The 21579-nt window shown below is 42.8% G+C and overlaps 1 protein-coding gene across 1 annotated transcript; it reads left to right on the forward strand.

Annotated features, from left to right (window-relative positions):
- Positions 1-1408: 1408 nt before the first annotated feature.
- On the forward strand, positions 1409-9492 carry LOC135499572 (uncharacterized). Its single transcript, XM_064790429.1, has 6 exons — positions 1409-1582; positions 1948-1983; positions 2766-3662; positions 3961-4178; positions 4503-5483; positions 5849-9492. Exons 3-5 carry the CDS (start codon positions 2868-2870, stop codon positions 4738-4740), a joined length of 1251 nt encoding a protein of 416 aa, XP_064646499.1. The 5' UTR covers positions 1409-1582; positions 1948-1983; positions 2766-2867; the 3' UTR covers positions 4741-5483; positions 5849-9492.
- The last annotated feature ends 12087 nt before the right edge of the window (positions 9493-21579 follow it).

Consider the following 21579-nt stretch of genomic DNA (forward strand, 5'->3'; position numbering starts at 1 on the left):
CACTTGACAGTGTCAATAACACACACGCCATGCATCGATTGCATGAATGATATGATAATGCAAACGCACACCGGTACGCCTACGGGTAAGCGTTGTATAAAGCCCGTTAGCGTCTTTTTCTCACAGAATCAACGAAAAAAACTTGTTCGTCTTCTACTGTACTTTTCCCTAAATCATCCAGACCGTAAAGCAATAATATTTACCGATTACATGATGGCGAATAGCAATCCCAACGCTAGTATTTCGGAACAAATAAAATGAAAAGGCACAAACTAGTATAACGGCGGCAAAAGCACGAAAAGCAACGACAAGACAGTGTCCAAACGCAAGAGAAATCGTCGTTAATTTGTAAAGAACGCCCTCTCGCGGAGAACGACTGACCCCGTCTCGGCCATTCCAATGTAAGTGCCCTGACATGCGTCTAGTCGGGATGGTGGTGTCCAGTCCAATGCTGGAAACAGGGCTTTATCTACGCTATCGGGGTCTTCTTCATAGCGGTCAAGAATTTTTCTAAACTGCTCTTCTTCGTTAACACATCTATGTAGGTTAATAGTGTCTGCACCACTCGTTATATCAGTTGCAGATACTTTGGGATCTGGCCTGTCAGTGACCGACAAAATAGCGATGGTTGTGCCAGGATAATGCATAACCGTTTCATTTGCTTCGCAACGGAAAATGGAAACGCAACGAAAATTAGCGTTTGCATTTAAAATGTGTTTGTTTAAAATCACCAAGAAATCATCAGCAAACGGAACTACAGCGTATATCCTGGTTTATGACACGGAATGTTGGGATCCCTGCGATATCTTTTTTTTTTTAGGAAGGCTGCTACTCTCCCTGCCAACTGCTCTTTCGCATGTGGGGGATTTCATCTGTTTTAAGTTTCAGAATACCACAGCAGAAAGGACTGCTTTGAATATGACCAGGTAAGCCTCCGAAAGAAACGCTCAGTAAAGTCAGCAAACGCAATAACGAGTTGGCCCATTTGGCATATCTCCATCTTGTATATTGGAAACGCGTTGGTCTTAAAGCGAACGAAGCTAACGACGCAGTTTGTTGGTCTGTGATCCATCAATATTTGATGTTAACGACCGTATCATTACTTGTTATTCCGGAACTGGTGATTATGAAGTCTGTTTTTGTTCCGTTCAAGAGTTTCAATTTACCTGAAAACAAGAGAATCGTATTTCCTGTTTTTATACCTGTATCTTATATTTTTGCACTCTCGCCAAGTCCCTAGGTAGACCCCGGGATTCAAATTATGACATTTGGCAAGAGGTTTTAGGCGCTCTGAACCAATGATGGTCGGTATTTTTGACGACGTCACAGAAAAATCTCCTGTGACCGTAGGTCAAGATATATCATCAACGCCCCAACAGCCCATTTTACTCGATGCGGCTAACGGCGCTAGACGTTCAGGAGGATCGACTATCTTTTTTCCGCACTTTTAAAGTTGGAATAATTTTTACCCTTGTCTTAAATCTGGCTGGATGTGATGATCCAAATGTAGTTGTTTTTGAAGAACTGATATAAAGGTAGCGACATGGATCTGTGGATTATTGGACGAGATAAACGAAATTTGGTAAGTCTTTACGTTTCTCTCTCATGAAAAGGGTCTTATCTTTCTATTTCCAAATGATGATTACCAATAAGCGGGAAACAAAAGAACATCTACCACATGGAACCAATTCATTGCGAAATATATCTAAAGATGGCAACACTCACTGTTAATTGCTCTCCGCACTTACTATAACTGATCTCGCACACGCACGGCAATGAGTCTTGTTTATTTTAAGTAGTATGTTTCTTTTGAGTAGTTTGTTTTTAGTCTTGTGTAAACAACTCCTGCTTAGAGAGTTATGTTTAAACTAATAGAACATAAGGCCAGTGATTACTTATGATTTCTGTTCTGATGGGAGACTTATTTTGTTGTTTTTTTCGTTTCAGTGAAATTGCCTTTTTGAATACGGAGTGATTTGATATGTAAGTACTGCATTGAGGGAGACGAAGGCAGCCGTTCACAGAGTTCAATAATTACATCTGGCAGATGCGTTTTTCGCTCGTCAAGCCGTATTTAAAATGTGACTTTGGCCAGGTAGTTTTTCAGTTTCGGCCACCACGACTTAAAAGGAAAGTGTGTATTGGCCTAAAAAAGGTATTTAACAGTAAGAAAACGGCACGTGTTAATCTTACCCCTCGCGGGTGGACTACGAAACGGTATGAGGATTTTACCATAGCTGTATCTAAAAGGCTCTTCGTTAATATATATTTTTCGAAAAATTCACAGTATTGGTTACGAAACGAGAGATTTCATCGGATTCTTGCGTATCTTGATGCGAAGTTAATTCGTTTTTTCTCCAAAGCTCACCGAGATAATTTCTGTGCGGAAAACGCCGTTTTCAAACTACTTCAAGGTGCGGTGGTTTTCTCACCGACTAATTCCGGATTAAAACTTCGAGAATTGGTACGCCTTTTTGTGAAGTCTCCTTTGAACCATATACTTCTTGCTGTGCAAGACTATTTCTCTGATTTTTCTGCAGAAACTGGTATTTTTGTGCGAATTAAACTATGGCATGGTTTTGAACTCGAAAATTTGTGTCGAGGATTTTACTTCAGTCAACAGATCCCCAGCAGAAAGAAACCGATAAACGCCTGTATTCGTTTTTTTAATAATGACTCTTTGAAGGGCACGATAAACAGCTCAGGATTCAGTTTGATCTGGCTGATTTCAGAACACTTTGTAAAATTTTGTGAATATTTTTCAGATCACCAAGCTGAATATTTCTTCAAAGTCTCGGACCCGACTCCTAGGCAATTGAATTCATTGCGCAGTCGCTATACTGTCATCTCAAGCGAACAATCTCAAGATGATACCTAAACGAATTATAGTCCAATCTGCTACGTTTGACGTAGACTTTTGTAATTTTTTCTCAAGTTTCTCCATAGAATGTTCTGGTGGTGCAATTAAAACAGACAGTTTAGATTTGATGGTACCATTGCAGACACTCACCAGTTCATATTCCCTGTTTTCACCCGCTTTTAGTTCACGTTTTGTAGATACTGTTGCAAAATATACAGGACTGCGCATTGCTTTGAGTGTTGGTAAAACCGACTTACCCGAGGATGTAAAGTATTATCTAGGAGACGATGCATCTAACTCATCGTTAGATGTTATTTACATCACATATTTTTTGAAGGAAGATCTTCTTGACTTAACGATGGCATTTGTTCCGGCTGTGTGCTCTGGACTGGTGAATCAACCAGACTTACATTTTAACAGCATACTGGCTAAATTTGCACACCAATTACTCAAAACACCTGCTCTAGCTCAGGTTTTTTCAACAAAAGAGTCTACAAGTGGTGTCTTTCTTGATCTTGTGCAATTCAGTATGGACGCTTATAACGCTCTCGCTACCTCAGCAAATTCAAACACAGATGAACGTCCAGCCCAAGACTGTTTTAGGTGGTTAAGAGTGGTGTTAAACTTTTTGGATTCAGAGGCGGAGAAATTCTCATGTGCGGCCACGGGATTCGCGTTTAGAGTTTTACCGCATGCTGTGAGTTCGGACAGAGTTCTTGCAGAGCAAACCAGGCCGATGATGTGTCTGTCACCCATAGCAAAAACAACTGTTTTGCATCGGGAAGAAGAGGATAATTATGAGGTACAGTAAATATATTTATTTACTTCACTAGTGAACAATAGGAAAATTGTGAAGATCCATCGCTCATTGTTTTTTGCTCGCCAGGATGCTTATTGTTGACATATAAAATCTGATTATCTGTTTCTGAGATGGTAAGCTTAGTCTCTGAAATTAGGCGTGTGCGTATCTATATATATATGCATTGTTGTCCTTCTCGACACTTCGTTTCAGCCAGCACCCTTATCAGGGGATTATAGAAAGGACTAACATCGAGTGTGACGGCTCTCGATATATTATCTCTGAAATAAATTTGTTCTAGTTTCAGCTGGCCACTACAAAAAGAGAAAGAAAAAGAGGAAAAAGAATCATGAAGGAAGAGATTCCCATAAGCGTGCGAGACGCGAGGAGCACCATCCTGAACGTCGTCCTCTGCTTGCCGAACAGGTCTATGATGCAGACAATGCTCACGCAGCCCCGCAGACAGTCCTTCCAGATTCGCCTACACCTCACCGGGAAGAAGGAGAAGATAATCATGAGGTACCGTTGATACATTTTGCAATTCAATTCATTGAGCAGGTGAACAACGAAAAGACCCATCGCTTGTCTTTTGCACCGTCCGGAGTGATGTACAAGTCGGATTATACTTCTCAGATGAAAAGCTCCGTCCCATTTTTTTTTTTTTTTTCAAATATTCTTCGCATTTTGCATTAAGCATTTGCATTGTGCATTTTAATTTTGATTTAAATTTTTCAGCAAACAGCCCTATACAATTTATCTGGCGATAATAGAAAGGAACTTCGAGTGCGACGGCTCTCGATATATTATCTCTGAAATATATACATGTATATGATATTGTTTCAGCTGGCCACTACAAAAAAGAGGAAGAAAAAGAGGAAAAAGAATCATGAAGGAGAGCATTTTGTTGGGGACATACGCGCGGTGTCCGAAGGTGTTGAAGTCGATCCTCCTGAACGTCATCTCCTGCTTGCCGAAGAGGTCGATGATGCAGACAATAGAGAGGTTGCGAACCGTCCCGACTCCCACTCCCACTCCGAGTTCAACTCGAGTCGTTCTCGGAACTCGTGACGTCGAAAAGTAGGTTGCGCGCACCAACGGGAACCGAGTTGGGAGACGTCATTCGGCCAGCTTGCGAGTCACACGGCCAAACTGGAAATCAACCAAATTAACGACGTACGAGAAAAAAAGTAAATAAAGCAGACGAAATATTCTACAACTTTGGTGATTTACAGCTAGTAAAAAGCCGTTTCCTCTGTAACATGTGCGTATTTCTATTGTAAAACTACGAATTACTTCAGTCCTAAGATAACTAGATCCAAAAAGTACAGAGGGGAACAGAGTTTCATTCATAAAACTATATTTTGGGGCGACAGGCCTACGACGTGCGAGTCTTCCTGTCCTCCAATATCACGCACAGTCAGTACACGGCCGTTCTACACAATTTTGAACACTTCAAAAACAACAAGTTTTCTACGTCTTTTACACAAAAAATCTTGTTACAACTTAGGTGACGTGCTAGAACAGTGTGTAAGGGATATTGCTTCTTCATTGTCACTTGATTTAGATGTCTAAAAGGTAAGATAATGCAAGTGGGAGAACACTTACGAGTTCGCGGCCTCCAACTCGTAAAATCGTCCGAGTTCATGGAGCAAGACGGGGAAATCCCTCGTGAAGTGATGACGTAATACGCCAAAACGGAATCACCTCGGAGTGGGAGTGGGAGTGGGGACGGTCCGCAACCTCTCTAATGATCACGCAGCCCCGAAAACAGTTCTTCCAGATTCGCCTACACCTCACCGGGAAGAAGTAGAAGATAATCATGAGGTACCGTTGATACATTTTGCCTTTTTCTAGACAGATGAACAACAGAAAGATTGAAAAGATCCATCGCTTGTCCTTTCCCTAAAGTTGATACATTTTGTATTTTAATTCACTGGACAGGAGACCAACAGAAATAAGGTGAAGATCCATCGCTTGTCTTTGCACGTCCTGATGGTTTTGGATACACAAGTCTGATTGATACTTTTTTAGACCTTTGTCGTTCTGTCCGTTTTAATTTCAATCTCGATTTTTCAGCCAAGGGCCGTATTAAAAAAATATCGGGAGATAATGCATGTAAAAAAGAAACATTTCGAGTGCGACCACACGATCAAAGTCAAGATTTTTATTTGTTTGTTCTTTTGTTTCAGCTCGTCAAAGAGAAAAGGGGAAAGAAGAAGAAAAAGACGAAGAATCTTGTTGAAGATAAAGGACGCGGATACATGTATCAGGTGTCTTCCGGCGAAAACAGTTGAATGCAAATCGATCCGGATGCGTCCGAGGAAAACGAATTGCGTACAGATGTTGAAGTCAACCCCCCTGAATGTCGCGCGATGCTCATAGCTGCATCAGTCGATGATGAGGATGATCCTCAATCTCTCGGGCTTTTCTGGCGACGGTTGCAGCGCCGGATGGACGTGAGTTCGCTCACTTTACCGGAGCGAAATTTAGCATCATTTTTTGATTACATTTTTTCACACTTAGCTACTCCCTTCAAGAACAACCCTAGGCAGCGAAAGCTATTCGAAAATTTCTTTACCTGGGGTTTTGATCTGTTTCTCGAAGTCTGTGTGGAGTAAAAAAAACCAACGGCAAGTCTTTTCACGCGTCAATGAATACGCGAAACGCCTTCTCAGGGCTGATGTCCTGACGCACAGAAAGCAGTTACAACTTGCTGAGCTGGAAGTAGGAAAAAACATCCGCAAATCTGTGTCCGATGCTCGCAGGTTAGTGACAAGTTTCTGCGATACGGCGGAACGGTTTGTTGAGCGCGTGGAAGAAGACTTGAAATATATCAAGCCCGATAACTCCGCTTTCGAAAAGGAGGTCCTAAAGCTAAGAAAAGACTCCGTAAACCTTTATAGACCCATTGTCAAAGCAGAGAGATGGTTCTCTGGGGAAGGGAAGGGTGAGTGCTTTGGCTGTGCCGAGCGGAAATGCCAGTTCAAACAAAACGACAAATCTTTAGGTAAAGAGCTGTTTAGGAGGGCTTACCATCAGAAATTCAATACATTTTCCCGCAAACCGAAGAAGAATTGCGCCGAGCGCAAGAAAAAATATTCGAAAAAAACCTAGGCTCCTCCCGTTCAAGTTGTGAGGACAATTTATCCAGCACCTCTCAATGTGTTCGAAAACCAACTCGGCCGGTCAAAGTACCTACAACTGGAGGCAAACGCCAGAAGGGCAAAACCAAAAGTACATGTACGAATTGACAATTAGATAACTCGTCTCCGGTCGCGTTCGAATTGGAGTCGAGTTATCCCTACAGAGCAAGAGATTTTGCCTGGCCTGTCAACAAAAATGTAAGTGTTATAGAAAAGTACGATAAACTTGTTCGCTTTCGACGTGAAAAACGTGCAGTCAGACAATACGACCAAGTTTTGCATTTTTTTAACACTCGAACTAATTTGAAATTGAAGCAGATCGTCAAGAAGTTTCAATAAACAGATCAAAATATCATGTAGAAAGAACTAGTTCGCGTAATATACCGTGGAGACGCTGCTTGAAGGGTACCTGTATAGAACGGCGTACATCTATACTATAATGCGCGTTGTGGCCGCTAAATAGGAGGCGATTTTTGTTTCAAAATTGGGCCTCGAAAATGCCTCGAATTTTTGCAACTTTTGGTTTCGTAGGTGTGGATCATAAGTAAGAGTGTCACTGAGGGTGTCATACGTCGAATATCTTGGTGGTTTTGGAATAAATAACAACTTTTCAGAGAGCACGTCGACTGGAGAGCTCCGCTCATTCTCAAAAGCATACACAAACTTCACGCATTTTCTCCCTGCCACATCAGTATTAGCTTCCAGCACGTATGTAGTGCTATACAACCTGGTCCATGGTGCAGGGTATTAGCAGGGAGATTAATGATTAGCCTGTTCTATTTTAGTTCTATTCGAGAAACACTGACCTGAGTGATAAGGCAAATTCTGCAGAGTGGCCTACCGGAACATGCAGTCAGGGTATCAATAAACAGTTATGCCAGGATGGACAAAATATGTACAGTGGCCAGCGCTTGCTCTTTGATTTATTCTTTACTGACTGATGTTGTCAGTTTGAATTGCGTTCTGCATCTCTCCATGCGCCTGGCTTTGGTCCGACAGTGGCATTGGGTACGGGAGTGGGTAGGTGATATGCCTAATATGTGGGGGCCTTATTTGGAACAGGACCTGCTGTCACTGGTCTCAATGCATTGTGCAAAATAGCGTACTCCAATCAATCTATTAGGGGTTGCATGTAGATAGCAGCAATAAGTCCCTAAATGCAGTTAATTTCGTGTTTAACCTTTAATAAAACTTCAGTAACGTTAGAAACTTAATGTAGCTCAATCATCGTGCCCATTTAACTAATGTATATTACATTTCAACTTTGCCCGCTCCATGGGTATATGCTACACAAACTTCACGCATATTCTCCCTGCCACATCAGTATTAGCTTCCAGCACGTATGTAGTGCTATACAACCTGTTCCATGGTGCAGGGTATTAGCAGGGAGATTAATGATTAGCCTGTTCTATTTTAGTTCTATTCGAGAAAAACTGACCGGAGTGATAAGGCAAATTCTGCAGGGTGGCCTACCGGAACATGCAGTCAGGGTATCAATAAACAGTTATGCCAGGATGGACAAAATATGTACAGTGGCCAGCGCTTGCTCTTTGATTTATTCTTTACTGATTGATGTTGTCAGTTTGAATTGCGTTCTGCATCTCTCCATGCGCCTGGCTTTGGTCCGACAGTGGCATTGGGTACGGGAGTGGGTATGTGATATGCCTAATATGTGAGGCCCTTATTTGGAACAGGACCTGCTGTCACTGGTCTCAATGCATTGTGCAAAATAGCGTACTCCAATCAATCTATTGGGGGTTGCATGTAGATAGCAGCAAAAAGTCCCTAAATGCAGTTCATTTCGTGTTTAACCTTTAATAAAACTTCAGTAACGTTAGAAATTTAATGTAGTTCAATCATCGTGCCCATTTAACTAATGTATATTACATTTCAACTTTGCCCGCTCCATGGGTATATGCTTGTTAGTAGAATTGGGTCTAGATGTGAAACTCTTGCACCAACACTGACTAAATAGCCTCTTCACAATATATTAATAGTCGTAATCATTCTCAAGTTTCACGAATCTTGTTAAGACTGCTTGATCGGATGCTAAGAAATCTTAACAAAGGCCCAAGTTGGAACATGGTAGTGCCGATTGTCACACAACTTTCTGTCACACGAAGTTATTTTTAACTCGCATTGAATATACTCCCAAGCTTCGCGAGCAACCATCGATCCTACAGGTATATTCATTTTCTATTCAGAACCAGATTTACATGTATATCACCAAAACTGGAGTATACCTTGCATTGTGCACAAGGCCTACTCATAATTATGGTAGTATATAAAAGTTGAAATGAGCCAAATGAATATACTAGTATAGTTAGACTTGTATCAGTAATAATCATCCGGATGTTCAAAAGACAAGCGTTCGATCTTCACAATCTTCTTGTTGTTCATTAGTGAAGTAAAATGTAAAATATATTCGCTGTAGCTTATGATCATCTTCTTCTTCCCGATGCAAGATCAAACCAACCGAGCTAAATTTCGATCGAGACACTTTACAATTTATTGGACAAGATTTAGTCCAGTCTCAGAAGCGTTTTACTTATTTTTCAAGCTTCCTAAGATACATGTACATACTGTTTCTGTTTTATTTGCTTGATGTTCACTTTCCTTCTCCAATTGTTCATGCACAATGTAGTTTTTCATTTTGAGCGCAAAATAGAAGACACATGTACCTTTATAGATAATGCTATATTCTTTGTCTCAAAAAGAATGAATAAAGACCTTTGTTTTGTGTGCTGGATTTTTGTTTGTTTTTACTGATCACAAATACGTTTGACTCATAAATAGCATCAAGCGGAGTATCTATCAAGATGAGACAGAACTGCTGCTGGAAATTGTTGATTGTGATAATGAAATATTTGAACCGCTTATCAAACTTTGTTGATTTGCACGTGAACAGAGATTCCAACCACTAAAGTAACCTGCTACTCTAAGCTTGATCTGTGTGCATGGTGCGTTTGACCGCTGTGAATAAGACACGCTTCACGCCGAGAAACCGTTCGCGACTGATTCTGGACGGGATCATTTGCTCGCCTCCGGCTATGAACCCGTCTGGATGTGTTGCGATGACGCCTTGGCCCTGTTGAGTTTACGGTGGGTTATTGGTATATCTGCGTGTGTGTGCGATGCGTTTGACCGCTGTGAATAAGACACGCTTCACGCCGAGAAACCGTTCGCGACTGATTCTGGACGAAATCATTTGCTCGCCTCCGGCTATGAACCCGTCTGGATGTGTTGCGATGGCGCCTTGGCCATGTCGAGTTTACGGTCGGTTATTTGACCGCGGTGAATAAGACACGCTTCACGCCGAGAAACCGTTCGCGACTGATTCTGGACGAAATCATTTGCTCGCCTCCGGCTATGAACCCGTCTGGATGTGTTGCGATGGCGCCTTGGCGCTGTCGAGTTTACGGTCGGTTATTGGTATATCTGCGCGTGTGTGCGATGCGTTTGACCGCTGTGAATAAGACACGCTTCACGCCGAGAAACCGTTCGCGACTGATTCTGGACGGAATCATTTGCTCGCCTCCGGCTATGAACCCGTCTGGATGTGTTGCGATGGCGCCTTGGCCATGTCGAGTTTACGGTCGGTTATTGGTATATCTGCGCGTGTGTGCGGTGCGTTTGACCGCGGTGAATAAGACACGCTTTACGCCGAGAACCCGTTCGCGGCTGATTCTGGACGGAATCATTTGCTCGCCTCCGGCTATGAACCCGTCTGGATGTGTTGCGATGGCGCCTTGGCCCTGTCGAGTTTACGGTCGGTTATTCGTATCCGCAGCAGATTCGAGTTGTGGTATCAAAATCACTGTAAATTTCTTTAGGAGTCATTTATTGCACCGCATAATTTAACATGTCTACGGCTGACGAGGGGCACATCCGAATGATTCACATTCGAGATATAGAGGATCTCAAGCGATGGTTAACGGTAAGCCACCGTCATATCTACATTGGACGAAATCTCTTGTTTTTATTGCGTCGTGCAGATCTTGCTCCATTCCTGTACGGATCGAAAGGAGTAGTTTATGGTTCACAGGCCTTTCAACGACTGAATCGAAATGATAAACGCCTTATCATCAAGCTCCGGGCCAACAAATTTTGGCTTAACCCGTATCGAACGCGAGCAGCTACGAATCGAGAACAACATCGGGTCGTCAGGAAATTCATCTCCTTCATGGGCTCTAGGGGTAGAGATCGACTGGCTTGTACGTTAGAAAACTGTGTCCTCGCTTGTAATTGCACCAGTTTCTTATGCCATGGCCGTATATTGATTAAGTGGGCACGAAAGGGACCGTCATCTTCACCCGAATTAGAGTCGATGTTACCCTATTAAACACAGTCAGAGAACTTAGAAAGCTCCGTTGTGATAATTCTCTTTTCTAAACTAGACCTTTAAAATTCCATTGCTCTTTGACTGTCGAACCTATCATGTCTATGGCAAGCGGTTACGGAAGTGTCCGAATCGTGCGTGTTCAAGATGTAGGTAATCTCAAGCGTTGGCTATTGGTGAGCCACCGACATTTCTACATCGGCAGAAATATTTTGTTGTTATTACGACGGCCGGACTTGGGGACATTTTCTGAACGGAACAAAAAGAAAAGTTCGTAAATCTCGAGCATTTCAACAATTGAATCGAGCTGACAAACGGCTCGTCTTAAAACTTCGAGCGGCACAATATTGGGCCAATCCATTTCGGATGCAAGCAACAACGCCCTGTGAACGTGAGCGCATCATCCAACGATACATCGCTTATATGATTGCTGGGGGCAGGGATCGGCTGGCCTACACATTGAAAAACTGTGTGTTAGCTTGCTGGTGTGCTCCGCTTCATTGCCACGGCCATGAAATAGCAAAATGGGCAGAACAGGGAGTACCCTGTGCAGAATTGGAGTCAACATTGCCCTACTAAATGTAAACAGAGAACTCGGTCTAAAAACAGTCTTGTAGCAATAGTTTTCGAAAGAGTAGAAACATAAGAAAACAAAGCGCATTCTGTTGAGCATTTTGTCTTTTCTGCGAAAGAATTTTGTCTTGAGAAGTGCTTGACATCATTGCTTGTTGCGCTGATCTAGTAGTGAAATTTACGCTACGAAACGAAGACGCACGTTTACCTAGTCGCGGGACAGAGGGATCGGCCGGTTACGACGTCTATGCTGCAAACGATTCAATCCTGGAGAAGAATAGACGGTATGTCCGGATTTGTACCGGTTTATCGTTGGAACTTCCGAGAGGATATTATGCTCAGATCATGAGTCGGAGCGGTCTGGCGTTTATCGAAGGAGTGGAAGTTCTTCACGCAGTCGTTGACATGGATTATCGCGGGACAATTGGAATTTTGATGCGATCGTCTCGCAAAAGGTTTTATGTGAAGAAGGGAATGAGAATTGCCCAAATCCTGATTTTACCCTACGCTAGTCCTCTCTGGGAACAGAGACGTGATTTAGAGCCAACCGATAGGGCTGAGAAGGGATTCGGTTCGACTGGTTTTTAATATTAAATGTACTGTACGTATTGCTTGCGAAAGACGACAGAAAAGTGTACTTTCAATTCATTGTCTAGTTTGAATCGTTGCTGGAGAATAGCTGAGACATACACTTTCTGTTATGTGACTCCTCTCCCCTTCCAAGCATTCTAATACAAGTATAGTGTGCGTGTTCGAGAACCAGCGATGGCGTATTTTACTGCAAATCGGGACATATCCCCTCATCATGCCGGGGGCAACGCAGCCAAGATCTTTCTGATTGATCGCAAAACTACAGCCCGAGATCTGTTCCTTTACAATTGTGAACTAACATTGGCTAATGGTGCTACTTATGATTATTACTTATACTTGTACGCTTTGGCCCAATGGGCCAAATTGGATCCTCACGTTCAGAGCGAGTATCATGGCATCCTTACCAAAATCCGAGAAGAATTGTCAGCTGAAAAAGACTACGTATATTTCGATTTAGAGGAAGCTAATCTTATTCCTGTCAGTGTTCGAACACACTATAGCCTATCCGAAGCAGGCACACTTAATTTCTGTGGGCGATATGGACGCTATAGTCTGCAATGAAAAATTCAAAGTAGAACCAGACATTCAGACAGTCATTCTCGAGAGCAAATATCTCCATGCGGGACCCGTCATGGATACCCGAAAATGGCGAAGAATTAGACCTGCACCTCGGCTCCCTCGCTTATGACATGACGAATGGCGGCGCCGGTCGAATTTATTCAGCTCGAGTGTTTTTGATGGAAAAAAGTGGAATGCAGATGCATGAACTTTGATCGATATCAAGAAAGTGAGTGTTACAGCATATAGATAATATAGACTGTGGTGAGAGACGTGAGAATCAGGTTCCAATCCTGTAAAACGTCGCCGAAAGCTGGCCGTTTTTTTTCTTGAAAACGGCCACAAGAACTTTGCATGTACATATGTACACACAAGTATACCAGTACGTGTATTTCGATCGAACGCAGTAGTACGGGACATAATCCCAAGTTCGTCACGCTTGGGCGGAAAGGATAGTGAGCATTTCGACAATTGAGGACTTATTTCAAACGCCAAGGCAGGCAGGGAGTAAATGTAAAGGCGATCAGCGTTCGCCGGCTGAAGGATCGACCAGTCCAGACCTCAAAGTAGTGAGATTAGCTGAGAATGAACAAAGCCAATCGGCCGAGGTCGAAATGGGTACGAATGTTGACACTGACGGATTAACCAGCAACGTAAACACGACAGATGACGCAAGTGGAGGTGACAACACGGAGGGTCATAGGAATGTGATAAGCGATCCGTTGTTGGCGTATATCGTATATTCGATGCAGTCTGGCACTGTTGAGAAGATAAGGACAGTGGTGATGGGCTTCTTCCTAGATGCACAAATTCTCGCAGCAAAAAACGCTTTGTGGAATAATGTTCCTGAAAAACTGGTGGGAAAGAACATCGCTCGCCGTATGACAGGAGGCCGATCGGAAGGTGAGGCTAATTTGAATGATATAATCTCGGCTCTGCATAAACTAGACCGGGCAGGGAGAATGCCCGACATTGTCGTATCCGCTTTGTCTCTTGGAAAAATACCGAGATCGAAGCCTGAGGAAACTTGTAGCATTTCGATTGTTGATCGCATTGCTGATCTGGAGGACAAACTTCGCGACATGCAAAACAATGTAGTGCAGAACTCAAGCGAGTTAAGAGAGCTAATGAATGACAAGGCAAAGGGGGACTGGTCAAATGTGAAAATTGACGCGTGGAACGATGAGGATTGGAAAATACCAGATAATTCAAAAAATGTCGAAAAGACAGTTAACTCTTTTTCGGATGTCCTCAAAAATAAGTCGAAATATTGTTCTCCATCATCACCCCTAGGACGGGGATCAGGTGCTCATGGTAGGGGCAGGCGTCCTGGCGGGGGCCCTGGCCCTGGCAGGTAAAACATGTTAGCTCCCCCGACGGTGACGAAATTAAGGGGTAGTAACGCGTCTTTGAATTCGAACACTAGCGTTGATTCTCAAGGATTTACTACTGTAAAAAATAAGAAAACTGAGAAAAAAGAAAAGCAGCAAAGAAGACGTGTAGTGTATGGCCAACACTCATCTGACAAGTGTTCAATCAAGGGGGCTCCAGAGCCTGGTAGGGATCTCTTCGTCTTCAGGCTCGATAGAGCCACAAGCGAAGCGGACCTAGAGACATTTCTAACGGAAAATGGTTTCAATGCGCTTGGTGTGAACTGCCTCTCTCATGAGGATGCTAAATATAAATCGTTTAAAGTAATTGTCCCGAAAGACCAACTTGCAAAGTTGTTCGTTGACTCCGTGTGGCCTCGGGGTGTTGGTGTCCGGAAGTTTATTCCACCTCCAAGGGAGGGCAGAAAAACAGAGATGCCTAAGAACACTCAACCACCAGTTGATGATAAGTAGTAATAACAGTAAAAACAATATCTTTTTGATCTGTGCGTTTGTTATGAACTTGATAGTTACAAGCTACAACTCTCAAGGCCTTGGGGCCGGTAGGATGAACTATATCCAAAAGTTACTAGACAAGTGTGACTTTGTTTTGATACAAGAGCATTGGCAGTTCAGCGACGGGCTTCATAGATTCGAGAGGGAACTAGATAACTGTTGTTGTTATGGGATGTCCGGTATGAACGAAACGGAGTTACTCGTTGGGAGACCGTATGGGGGCGCTGCTATACTGTGGAATAATAGTATCAAGGCTCAGGTAATTCCAGTAAAAATGGATTCAAAGCGAATATGTGCGGTCATCGCTGAACATGCCAATCACAGATGTCTGATAATCAATGTGTACATGCCCGGCGAAGATAAAGTTGATGAATTCCTAGAAACATTACAAAGTGTGAGCGCACTATGCGCTACCGAAAACTTTAACAGCATTATTCTCGGTGGTGACTATAATGTGGACAGACTTCGTATATTCAGTAGAAATACCCAAATACTGGAATATTTTATAGGTAACGAGTCGCTTAGCTCGGCTAGTAGCGGGCCAAATATAGATTACACGTTTGAAAGTAAGGCAAACTTTGCCCGGTCCAAAATTGATCACTTTTTCGTGTCTGAGGATATGGTTCCGAACGTTTTAACATGCGAGGTACGTCACGAGGTTGACAACCTGTCAGATCACTCCCCAATTAAGCTGACAACAGATTTAAGCGTTGATTATGAGGACAATGGTGCGGCAGTGAGAAATGAACCGGTAGTGAACTGGAATAGGGTCTCACCTACCGATATTCAAGCGTATAAGACAAGTCTAGATAATAAGTTGGGCGAAATAGACCTCCCTATCGGGATGTCAGGTTGTCGGAACTTCATGTGTAATGACCACAAAGCCGAAATCGACTATGTTCACGACTCTATTGTTAAAGCATGCGTTAACGCAGGTTTAGAATGTTTACCTGTTCAAGGTCGACCTAAGGACACCCAAAACAGAGGCATTCCAGGGTGGAACGATCACGTTAAAGATGTGCGCGAACGTGCAATATTCTGGCACTCCATGTGGAAGGATGCCGGGAGTCCGCGAAACGGAGTGGTTGCTGATATTAGGAGAACAACCCGAGCTAGATATCACTTAGCTATAAAAGGACTAAAACAACAGAACGTCGCGCAGAGACAAATGCATATTGCCGAGGCCCATTTACAACACGATGATAAAGATTTCTGGAAAATGGTAAACAAAGTAAAGGGAGGCAAGAAACCAACTCCAAACAAAGTAGACGGTGCCAATGATGAACATTCAATAGCTGAGAGTTTCGCTGACAAATATGAACAACTTTATTCGTCTGTGGGGTACGACCAGGCAGAAATGCATGAGTTGATTAATTCACTGGACAGAGACATCGGCAATGGCTGTATGCAGAATAAGTGTGCTTGCAAAAGTCACGTGATCACACCGGCAGAAGTCCGCGGTGCGGTTAAACTTTTAAACAAAGGAAAGCATGAAGGGCATAAAATTCTCTTCTCGGATCATTTAATACATGGCACTACAGACTTAGATGAACTTCTGGCTGCATTACTCACGGGTATGCTAACGCACTCATATGTCCCTGAAACTTTCAGAAACTCAGTTATCATTCCTATTCCTAAAAACACTAGAAAGTCTTTGAGCGACTCAGAAAACTATAGGGGTATAACGTTGAGTAACATTCTTGGGAAAGTTTTCGACCACATTGTGATTAAGAAGTGCCCCGGCACGTTTAAGTCATCAGATTTACAGTTCGGTTTTAAAAGCAAAGGTTCTACCACGCAATGCACCTTTACCATGCAACAAACTATCGACTATTTCAGAAAGAATGGGTCCAATGTGTACGCTATGTTCCTAGACGCTAGTAAAGCGTTCGATAGAGTCCAATATATCAAACTTTTTAATCTACTCAAAAAGAAAGGGTGTTGTCCACTTATAGCCAGATTTCTTGCTAGACTTTACGCGACTCAACGGTGTCGGGTAAAGTGGAAAACCGCACTGAGCAGGCCAATTAGTGTTAAAAACGGGATTAAACAGGGGGGAGTTTTATCCCCAATTCTTTTTTGTATATATATGGATGTACTCCTTCAACGATTGGAATGTTCCAAACTGGGATGTCATGTTGGTCACGTGTTTATGGGGGCCTTTGGCTACGCCGATGACATTGTCATTCTATCTCCAATGAAAAGCGGGTTGATGGAAATGTTGAAGATATGCGATACTTTCTCAGTGGAGTATCATGTCACGTTTAATCCCACAAAGAGCATTTTGCTTTTCTACGGTATAAAGAAGCCAAACGAGGAGATATTCATTATATGGAACGGCAGAATTATTGCCCAAGACCACACAAAACACCTAGGACACATGGTTGGCGTTGACGTTAAGGATAACGTCATTAACGATGTCATCGCGGAAATGTACAAACGAACAAACTGTCTGTTATCATTATTCGGTTTCTGTGATTTCGAAGTAAAGTACAGGCTGTTTAAATCATATGTTATGACATTGTACGGTAGCGCTCTATGGGACTATTCTCACCGATCCTTCAGCAGATTCAACACTGCTTGGAGAAATTGCATTCGAAAGTTATTCAGGTTACCCTGCAGAACCCATTGTATACTGCTGCCGTCTATTTGTAGAGATGAACAGTCCGATATCCAGGTTTTTAAGAGATTTGCGAGATTCTTTAAAAGCTGTATGAACAGTGAAAGCAAGAGAGTTTCAATAAGTGTCGAATTGACTCTTCTGGGCGGAACGAGTGCATCACGAAATCTGCTGAAAATATGCGACTTGTTCCAGTGTACTATAGACAACCTACCAGTAAAGAAGGAGACATTTGAGGAAACGGAGCCTAACGGACCAGTAATTAGGGACCTATTGAGAATGCGCGACCGCTGGGATTATTCTATTCTAAGTAAAACAGAGATGGAGCAGATGTTAAATGTAGTGTGTACAGATGAGACTTGATTAAACTGTATGTAATAACTATGTTCTTATTATAACGCCTGTAATTGCACAAATATACATGTACATGCACCCTATTAACTCACTGTCTTTTGTACTTCGTACGAAATAAATAGATAAATAAATTACCGACCGGTTGCTGCATCGTCGTCGGTCTGTACTTGGTACTCTGGCCAGGCCTAAAAACATTTCGGAGGTCTTACGAAAGTGTCCGTTCGGTCATCTCTGTCGGGCATGCGACCCGGAAAGCCCCTGTATCAATGTTTTAGAAAGAGTATTCGGAGATAACGTCCGGTCTTAGGGGGTGTAGACCGACACGACGGGGATGATATTCTAGATTTTTGTACTTTCCGGGCGATAAAGGAAATATTTCTGTATAGTCCAACTCAAAGCGAGCCGCAGTCGACTAAAGTACAATAATCGAGGTGCAACGTTCGCCGGAATTTGTTCCAAATCGTTTGTCGTGACTCGTTACAAAAGCTCGAGTGTTTTCTTGTCCATTTAGAAATATCCCGCGCCGCGTACTTATACTATCAACTGGTCCACGGCTGGCTCATCAACGCTGTAAGATCGAAGGGTGATTTGAAAGAATAATAAAAAGCATGTGCTTCTTTATCTCGTGGTTTTTTGTTTGTTTCATAATTTCTTTCTCCAAACGGCTAAAAGGTCTGATGCAAAAGCCCCATGTGATTAGAACTAGTATAATGAACACCTCAAAGCTGAGCATCTAGAATTATGACCTCTCGAGTGGACCCGCATAATGTGACCGATGTCGGATTCGTAGTCTGCCCCTCGAATACACCCGTACCCGCAGGATTTCCTGCCAATAAAGCGAATAAATTTGTGATTCGATTGCCGAAACCTATAGACGTGAGTTTAATACCCGGCGAAGTTGAAGTAGCTCTCGTAGAAATAACATTTCCACACTCATGGTCAACATATTTCAGAGGATCTCGATGTTCATATGAGGTGGCTGTAGCAGATATCCGACAACCCTTGATTCCCGCAGTTGTAAAGAAAGCATGTCTTCCGGCAGGGAAAGAACTATTGGACTATGGCAGTGCAGAAGACCTCATCGAAGGACTCAATCTCCGACGACTACGACTTGATCATTTACCAAATAAAATATGGGCGGGAAAATTTCGTTTGTCATCGACGGGGTTTGCTCAAATCCATCTATTCGAAGGCGAAGCGATTGAGCTATCTTCTGATGTGGCCGAAGTTCTAGGATTTGATAATACTAAGTACTTTTTCAATGACGGCACAGAGTCTAAAACAAAGGGACCGTTTTCCGAGGACAAGTTGATCGTCCAGGGTAAGCAGCAAGATGAAGAGTCCGTGAAGAAACGTCGACGAGAACAAACAGCGTCGGGTAATTCCGAATTTGAAGAAGAGGATTTTGAGGGAGCTTCTAAGACTCGATCGAAGAGAAGGTAAAAGGAAAAAGACATTGAAACTTCTCGGCTGGCTTCCACGGACACGGCGAGCTCGTCCGAGCCACAGACGACTGCACACATAGATAGACCTACTTCTATGCCGAGTGAAATCACCTCGGAGGACATGCAAGAGGATCGAGCTTCTCACCAGCACACTGAAACCGATGAACGAGCTTCTGGACCTTCGAGTAGCGCCTTGATCGCCACAGATCAACGACTGAAAGACGCAAAACGTTACCTTATTAAAGCGTCTCGCAAACCAAATCTCGATTACAATGCGTACAATTTGTTCATATACTCTTCCATTGTAAAATCTACGCCTGTCGGCAATGTGTATACGCCTTTACTAATGAGTCTTCCTGTCAATCCACGGGATCGCGCAAAACATCTCTCACACGCTTTCGTTCGTCCTCGATACTTACCATTAAATGGTACATTCTTTAATGAGATAGACATTGACATTCGCCACGAATCCGGTGAAGAAGTGAATTTTGCCTGGGGGAAGGTTATTTGTACCTTGCACTTTCGAAGGCGACAATCGACAATCAGTTAAACTAATTGATCTGAGAAAACGTCTGTCGTGTTATCACTGATTAGAATCCAAGAAAGCAATATACCGGTTTAGTGTTGTGATTTACGTTCACGAAGATCATGTTTCGCCTCAAAAACATTTTTGGACCACAAGTTCGCACGGCGCAAAAATATGTTTACGACCTCCGGTACGATTGAGTAACGATTTACAGTTATTTTTTTACTAAAGTAGCACGTCCGTTAATAGTCCGGCAGCTTAGAAAGACGCTAGCCACTGCTGCAAAAAACAATGAAGCTTTAAAGTATCATGTTGAACTTCAGGTTTTATTCAGTAAATTGGTACCGGTTGCTCACCCGGAGGGATCCGAAGATAACACGGCTAGGGAATTCGTAGAGCATAGTGCAGAACCGTGGTTCAACACTAAAAATCGCAGTATATACCCATGGCCAGGACAAGACAAGATCGGGGACGATATTCAAGAACAGCTAGAGGAAATTTCTGGGAAAGTTGATACTTTCCACCACGAAGGGTCCGGCTGGAGCTTTGTGTGTGTTCAGAGCTTACGCCTCTATCTATCGGCTTTCACACCTTTTCGAGGAGGTGCACTGGATCCGTTTATAAGGCGACACAGCGTACTACCCCGATCATTGAGTGGAAAACGCGCTTGTGTCTCTCCTCCGAAAGCCAAAGACGATGTGTGTTTCCGTGACTGTTTACTACTCTTTGAAAATCGGGGAAGGTGGACACAACCACCTCCTCGATATAAAGTTGAGAGTTGGTACACGAAAAGCTCGCTTAACTTTTCGGGTTTAAGTTTTCCTACACCTTTGAGTCAAATGGCAATATTTGAACGAAACATTCCCTCTCTAGTCCTGAGCGTGTTTGGAGTCAGTGTTACAGTTAGCCAATTTGTATCACATTGTTAACAATATTTAGTTGATTCATTTCATGACGAACATTTCGTATTCACATGATTTAAGGGTTTAGTGTATATTCTTAGTTAATCATGATTATTTAGATCATAGACACATTTTAGGAATCTCTTGGGTACGATGCCTGATTGGGGCTTGTCTTGTGAAGTCCTTGGGTGAAGTGGCCTTTGTTTGGCTGGCCCAAACGGAGGACGTTTCACTAGGAATCGAAATGTTTGGAGTGTTACGACTCTTTCGTCCAAAAGAAGTTAGGTCTTTTAATTTGCATTGTCTTGATTTGTATATTTGCCTTAGTATCGTTTTAGAGATGATTTTGGGGATTCTCAGTATCAAACCCTTGAGCAATATTTTATTCTTGATCTTGTCCAGATCCAGGTTATGCACGCGCTTGTAATTAGTACGGCAACACTTTATTACTGGATACCATAATTATCAACTCTACTGGACGGCTGATCATGTCTAAGGTGGTTTTGACACCTCATTAGCTACCCTATCACTTGAACAATGCCACTCATTATTTGTTGTGGTAATTGCATAAATATGATCTCAGTATCACTTTTAGGGGCAATTAGGCATCTCTGTTTGCGATAGATGTGCGTCAGAGGTCGTCTGTAATTGTCACCTCCTTTTCTTCATGTTGAGTATAGCCTATTAAGGTTACACCAACTCATTGTTTGGATAATCATTTGTGAGAAGTCAATTATCTTCTTTCGTAAACAAGTCAATTATATTTTGGAACCTTCTAGAAGCTTTCGTAATATCTCGTGCTCGGACACGCATTTTATAATTACCGGAAACAGCCACGTGGTGCTCTGGACCACCTTCGTTATGGTAGACACTAGCTCTGATTGGCGGAGTTAGGGTATTTCGGGGGCGTCACGTGGGTGCGAAAGGGTTTGATAAGGGAATGTTCGGGATCATCCAGGCAGAATTCCACCTTGAGAGATCAT

Source organism: Lineus longissimus, chromosome 15, assembly GCF_910592395.1.
Source record: "Lineus longissimus chromosome 15, tnLinLong1.2, whole genome shotgun sequence".
NCBI lineage: Eukaryota > Metazoa > Nemertea > Pilidiophora > Heteronemertea > Lineidae > Lineus > Lineus longissimus.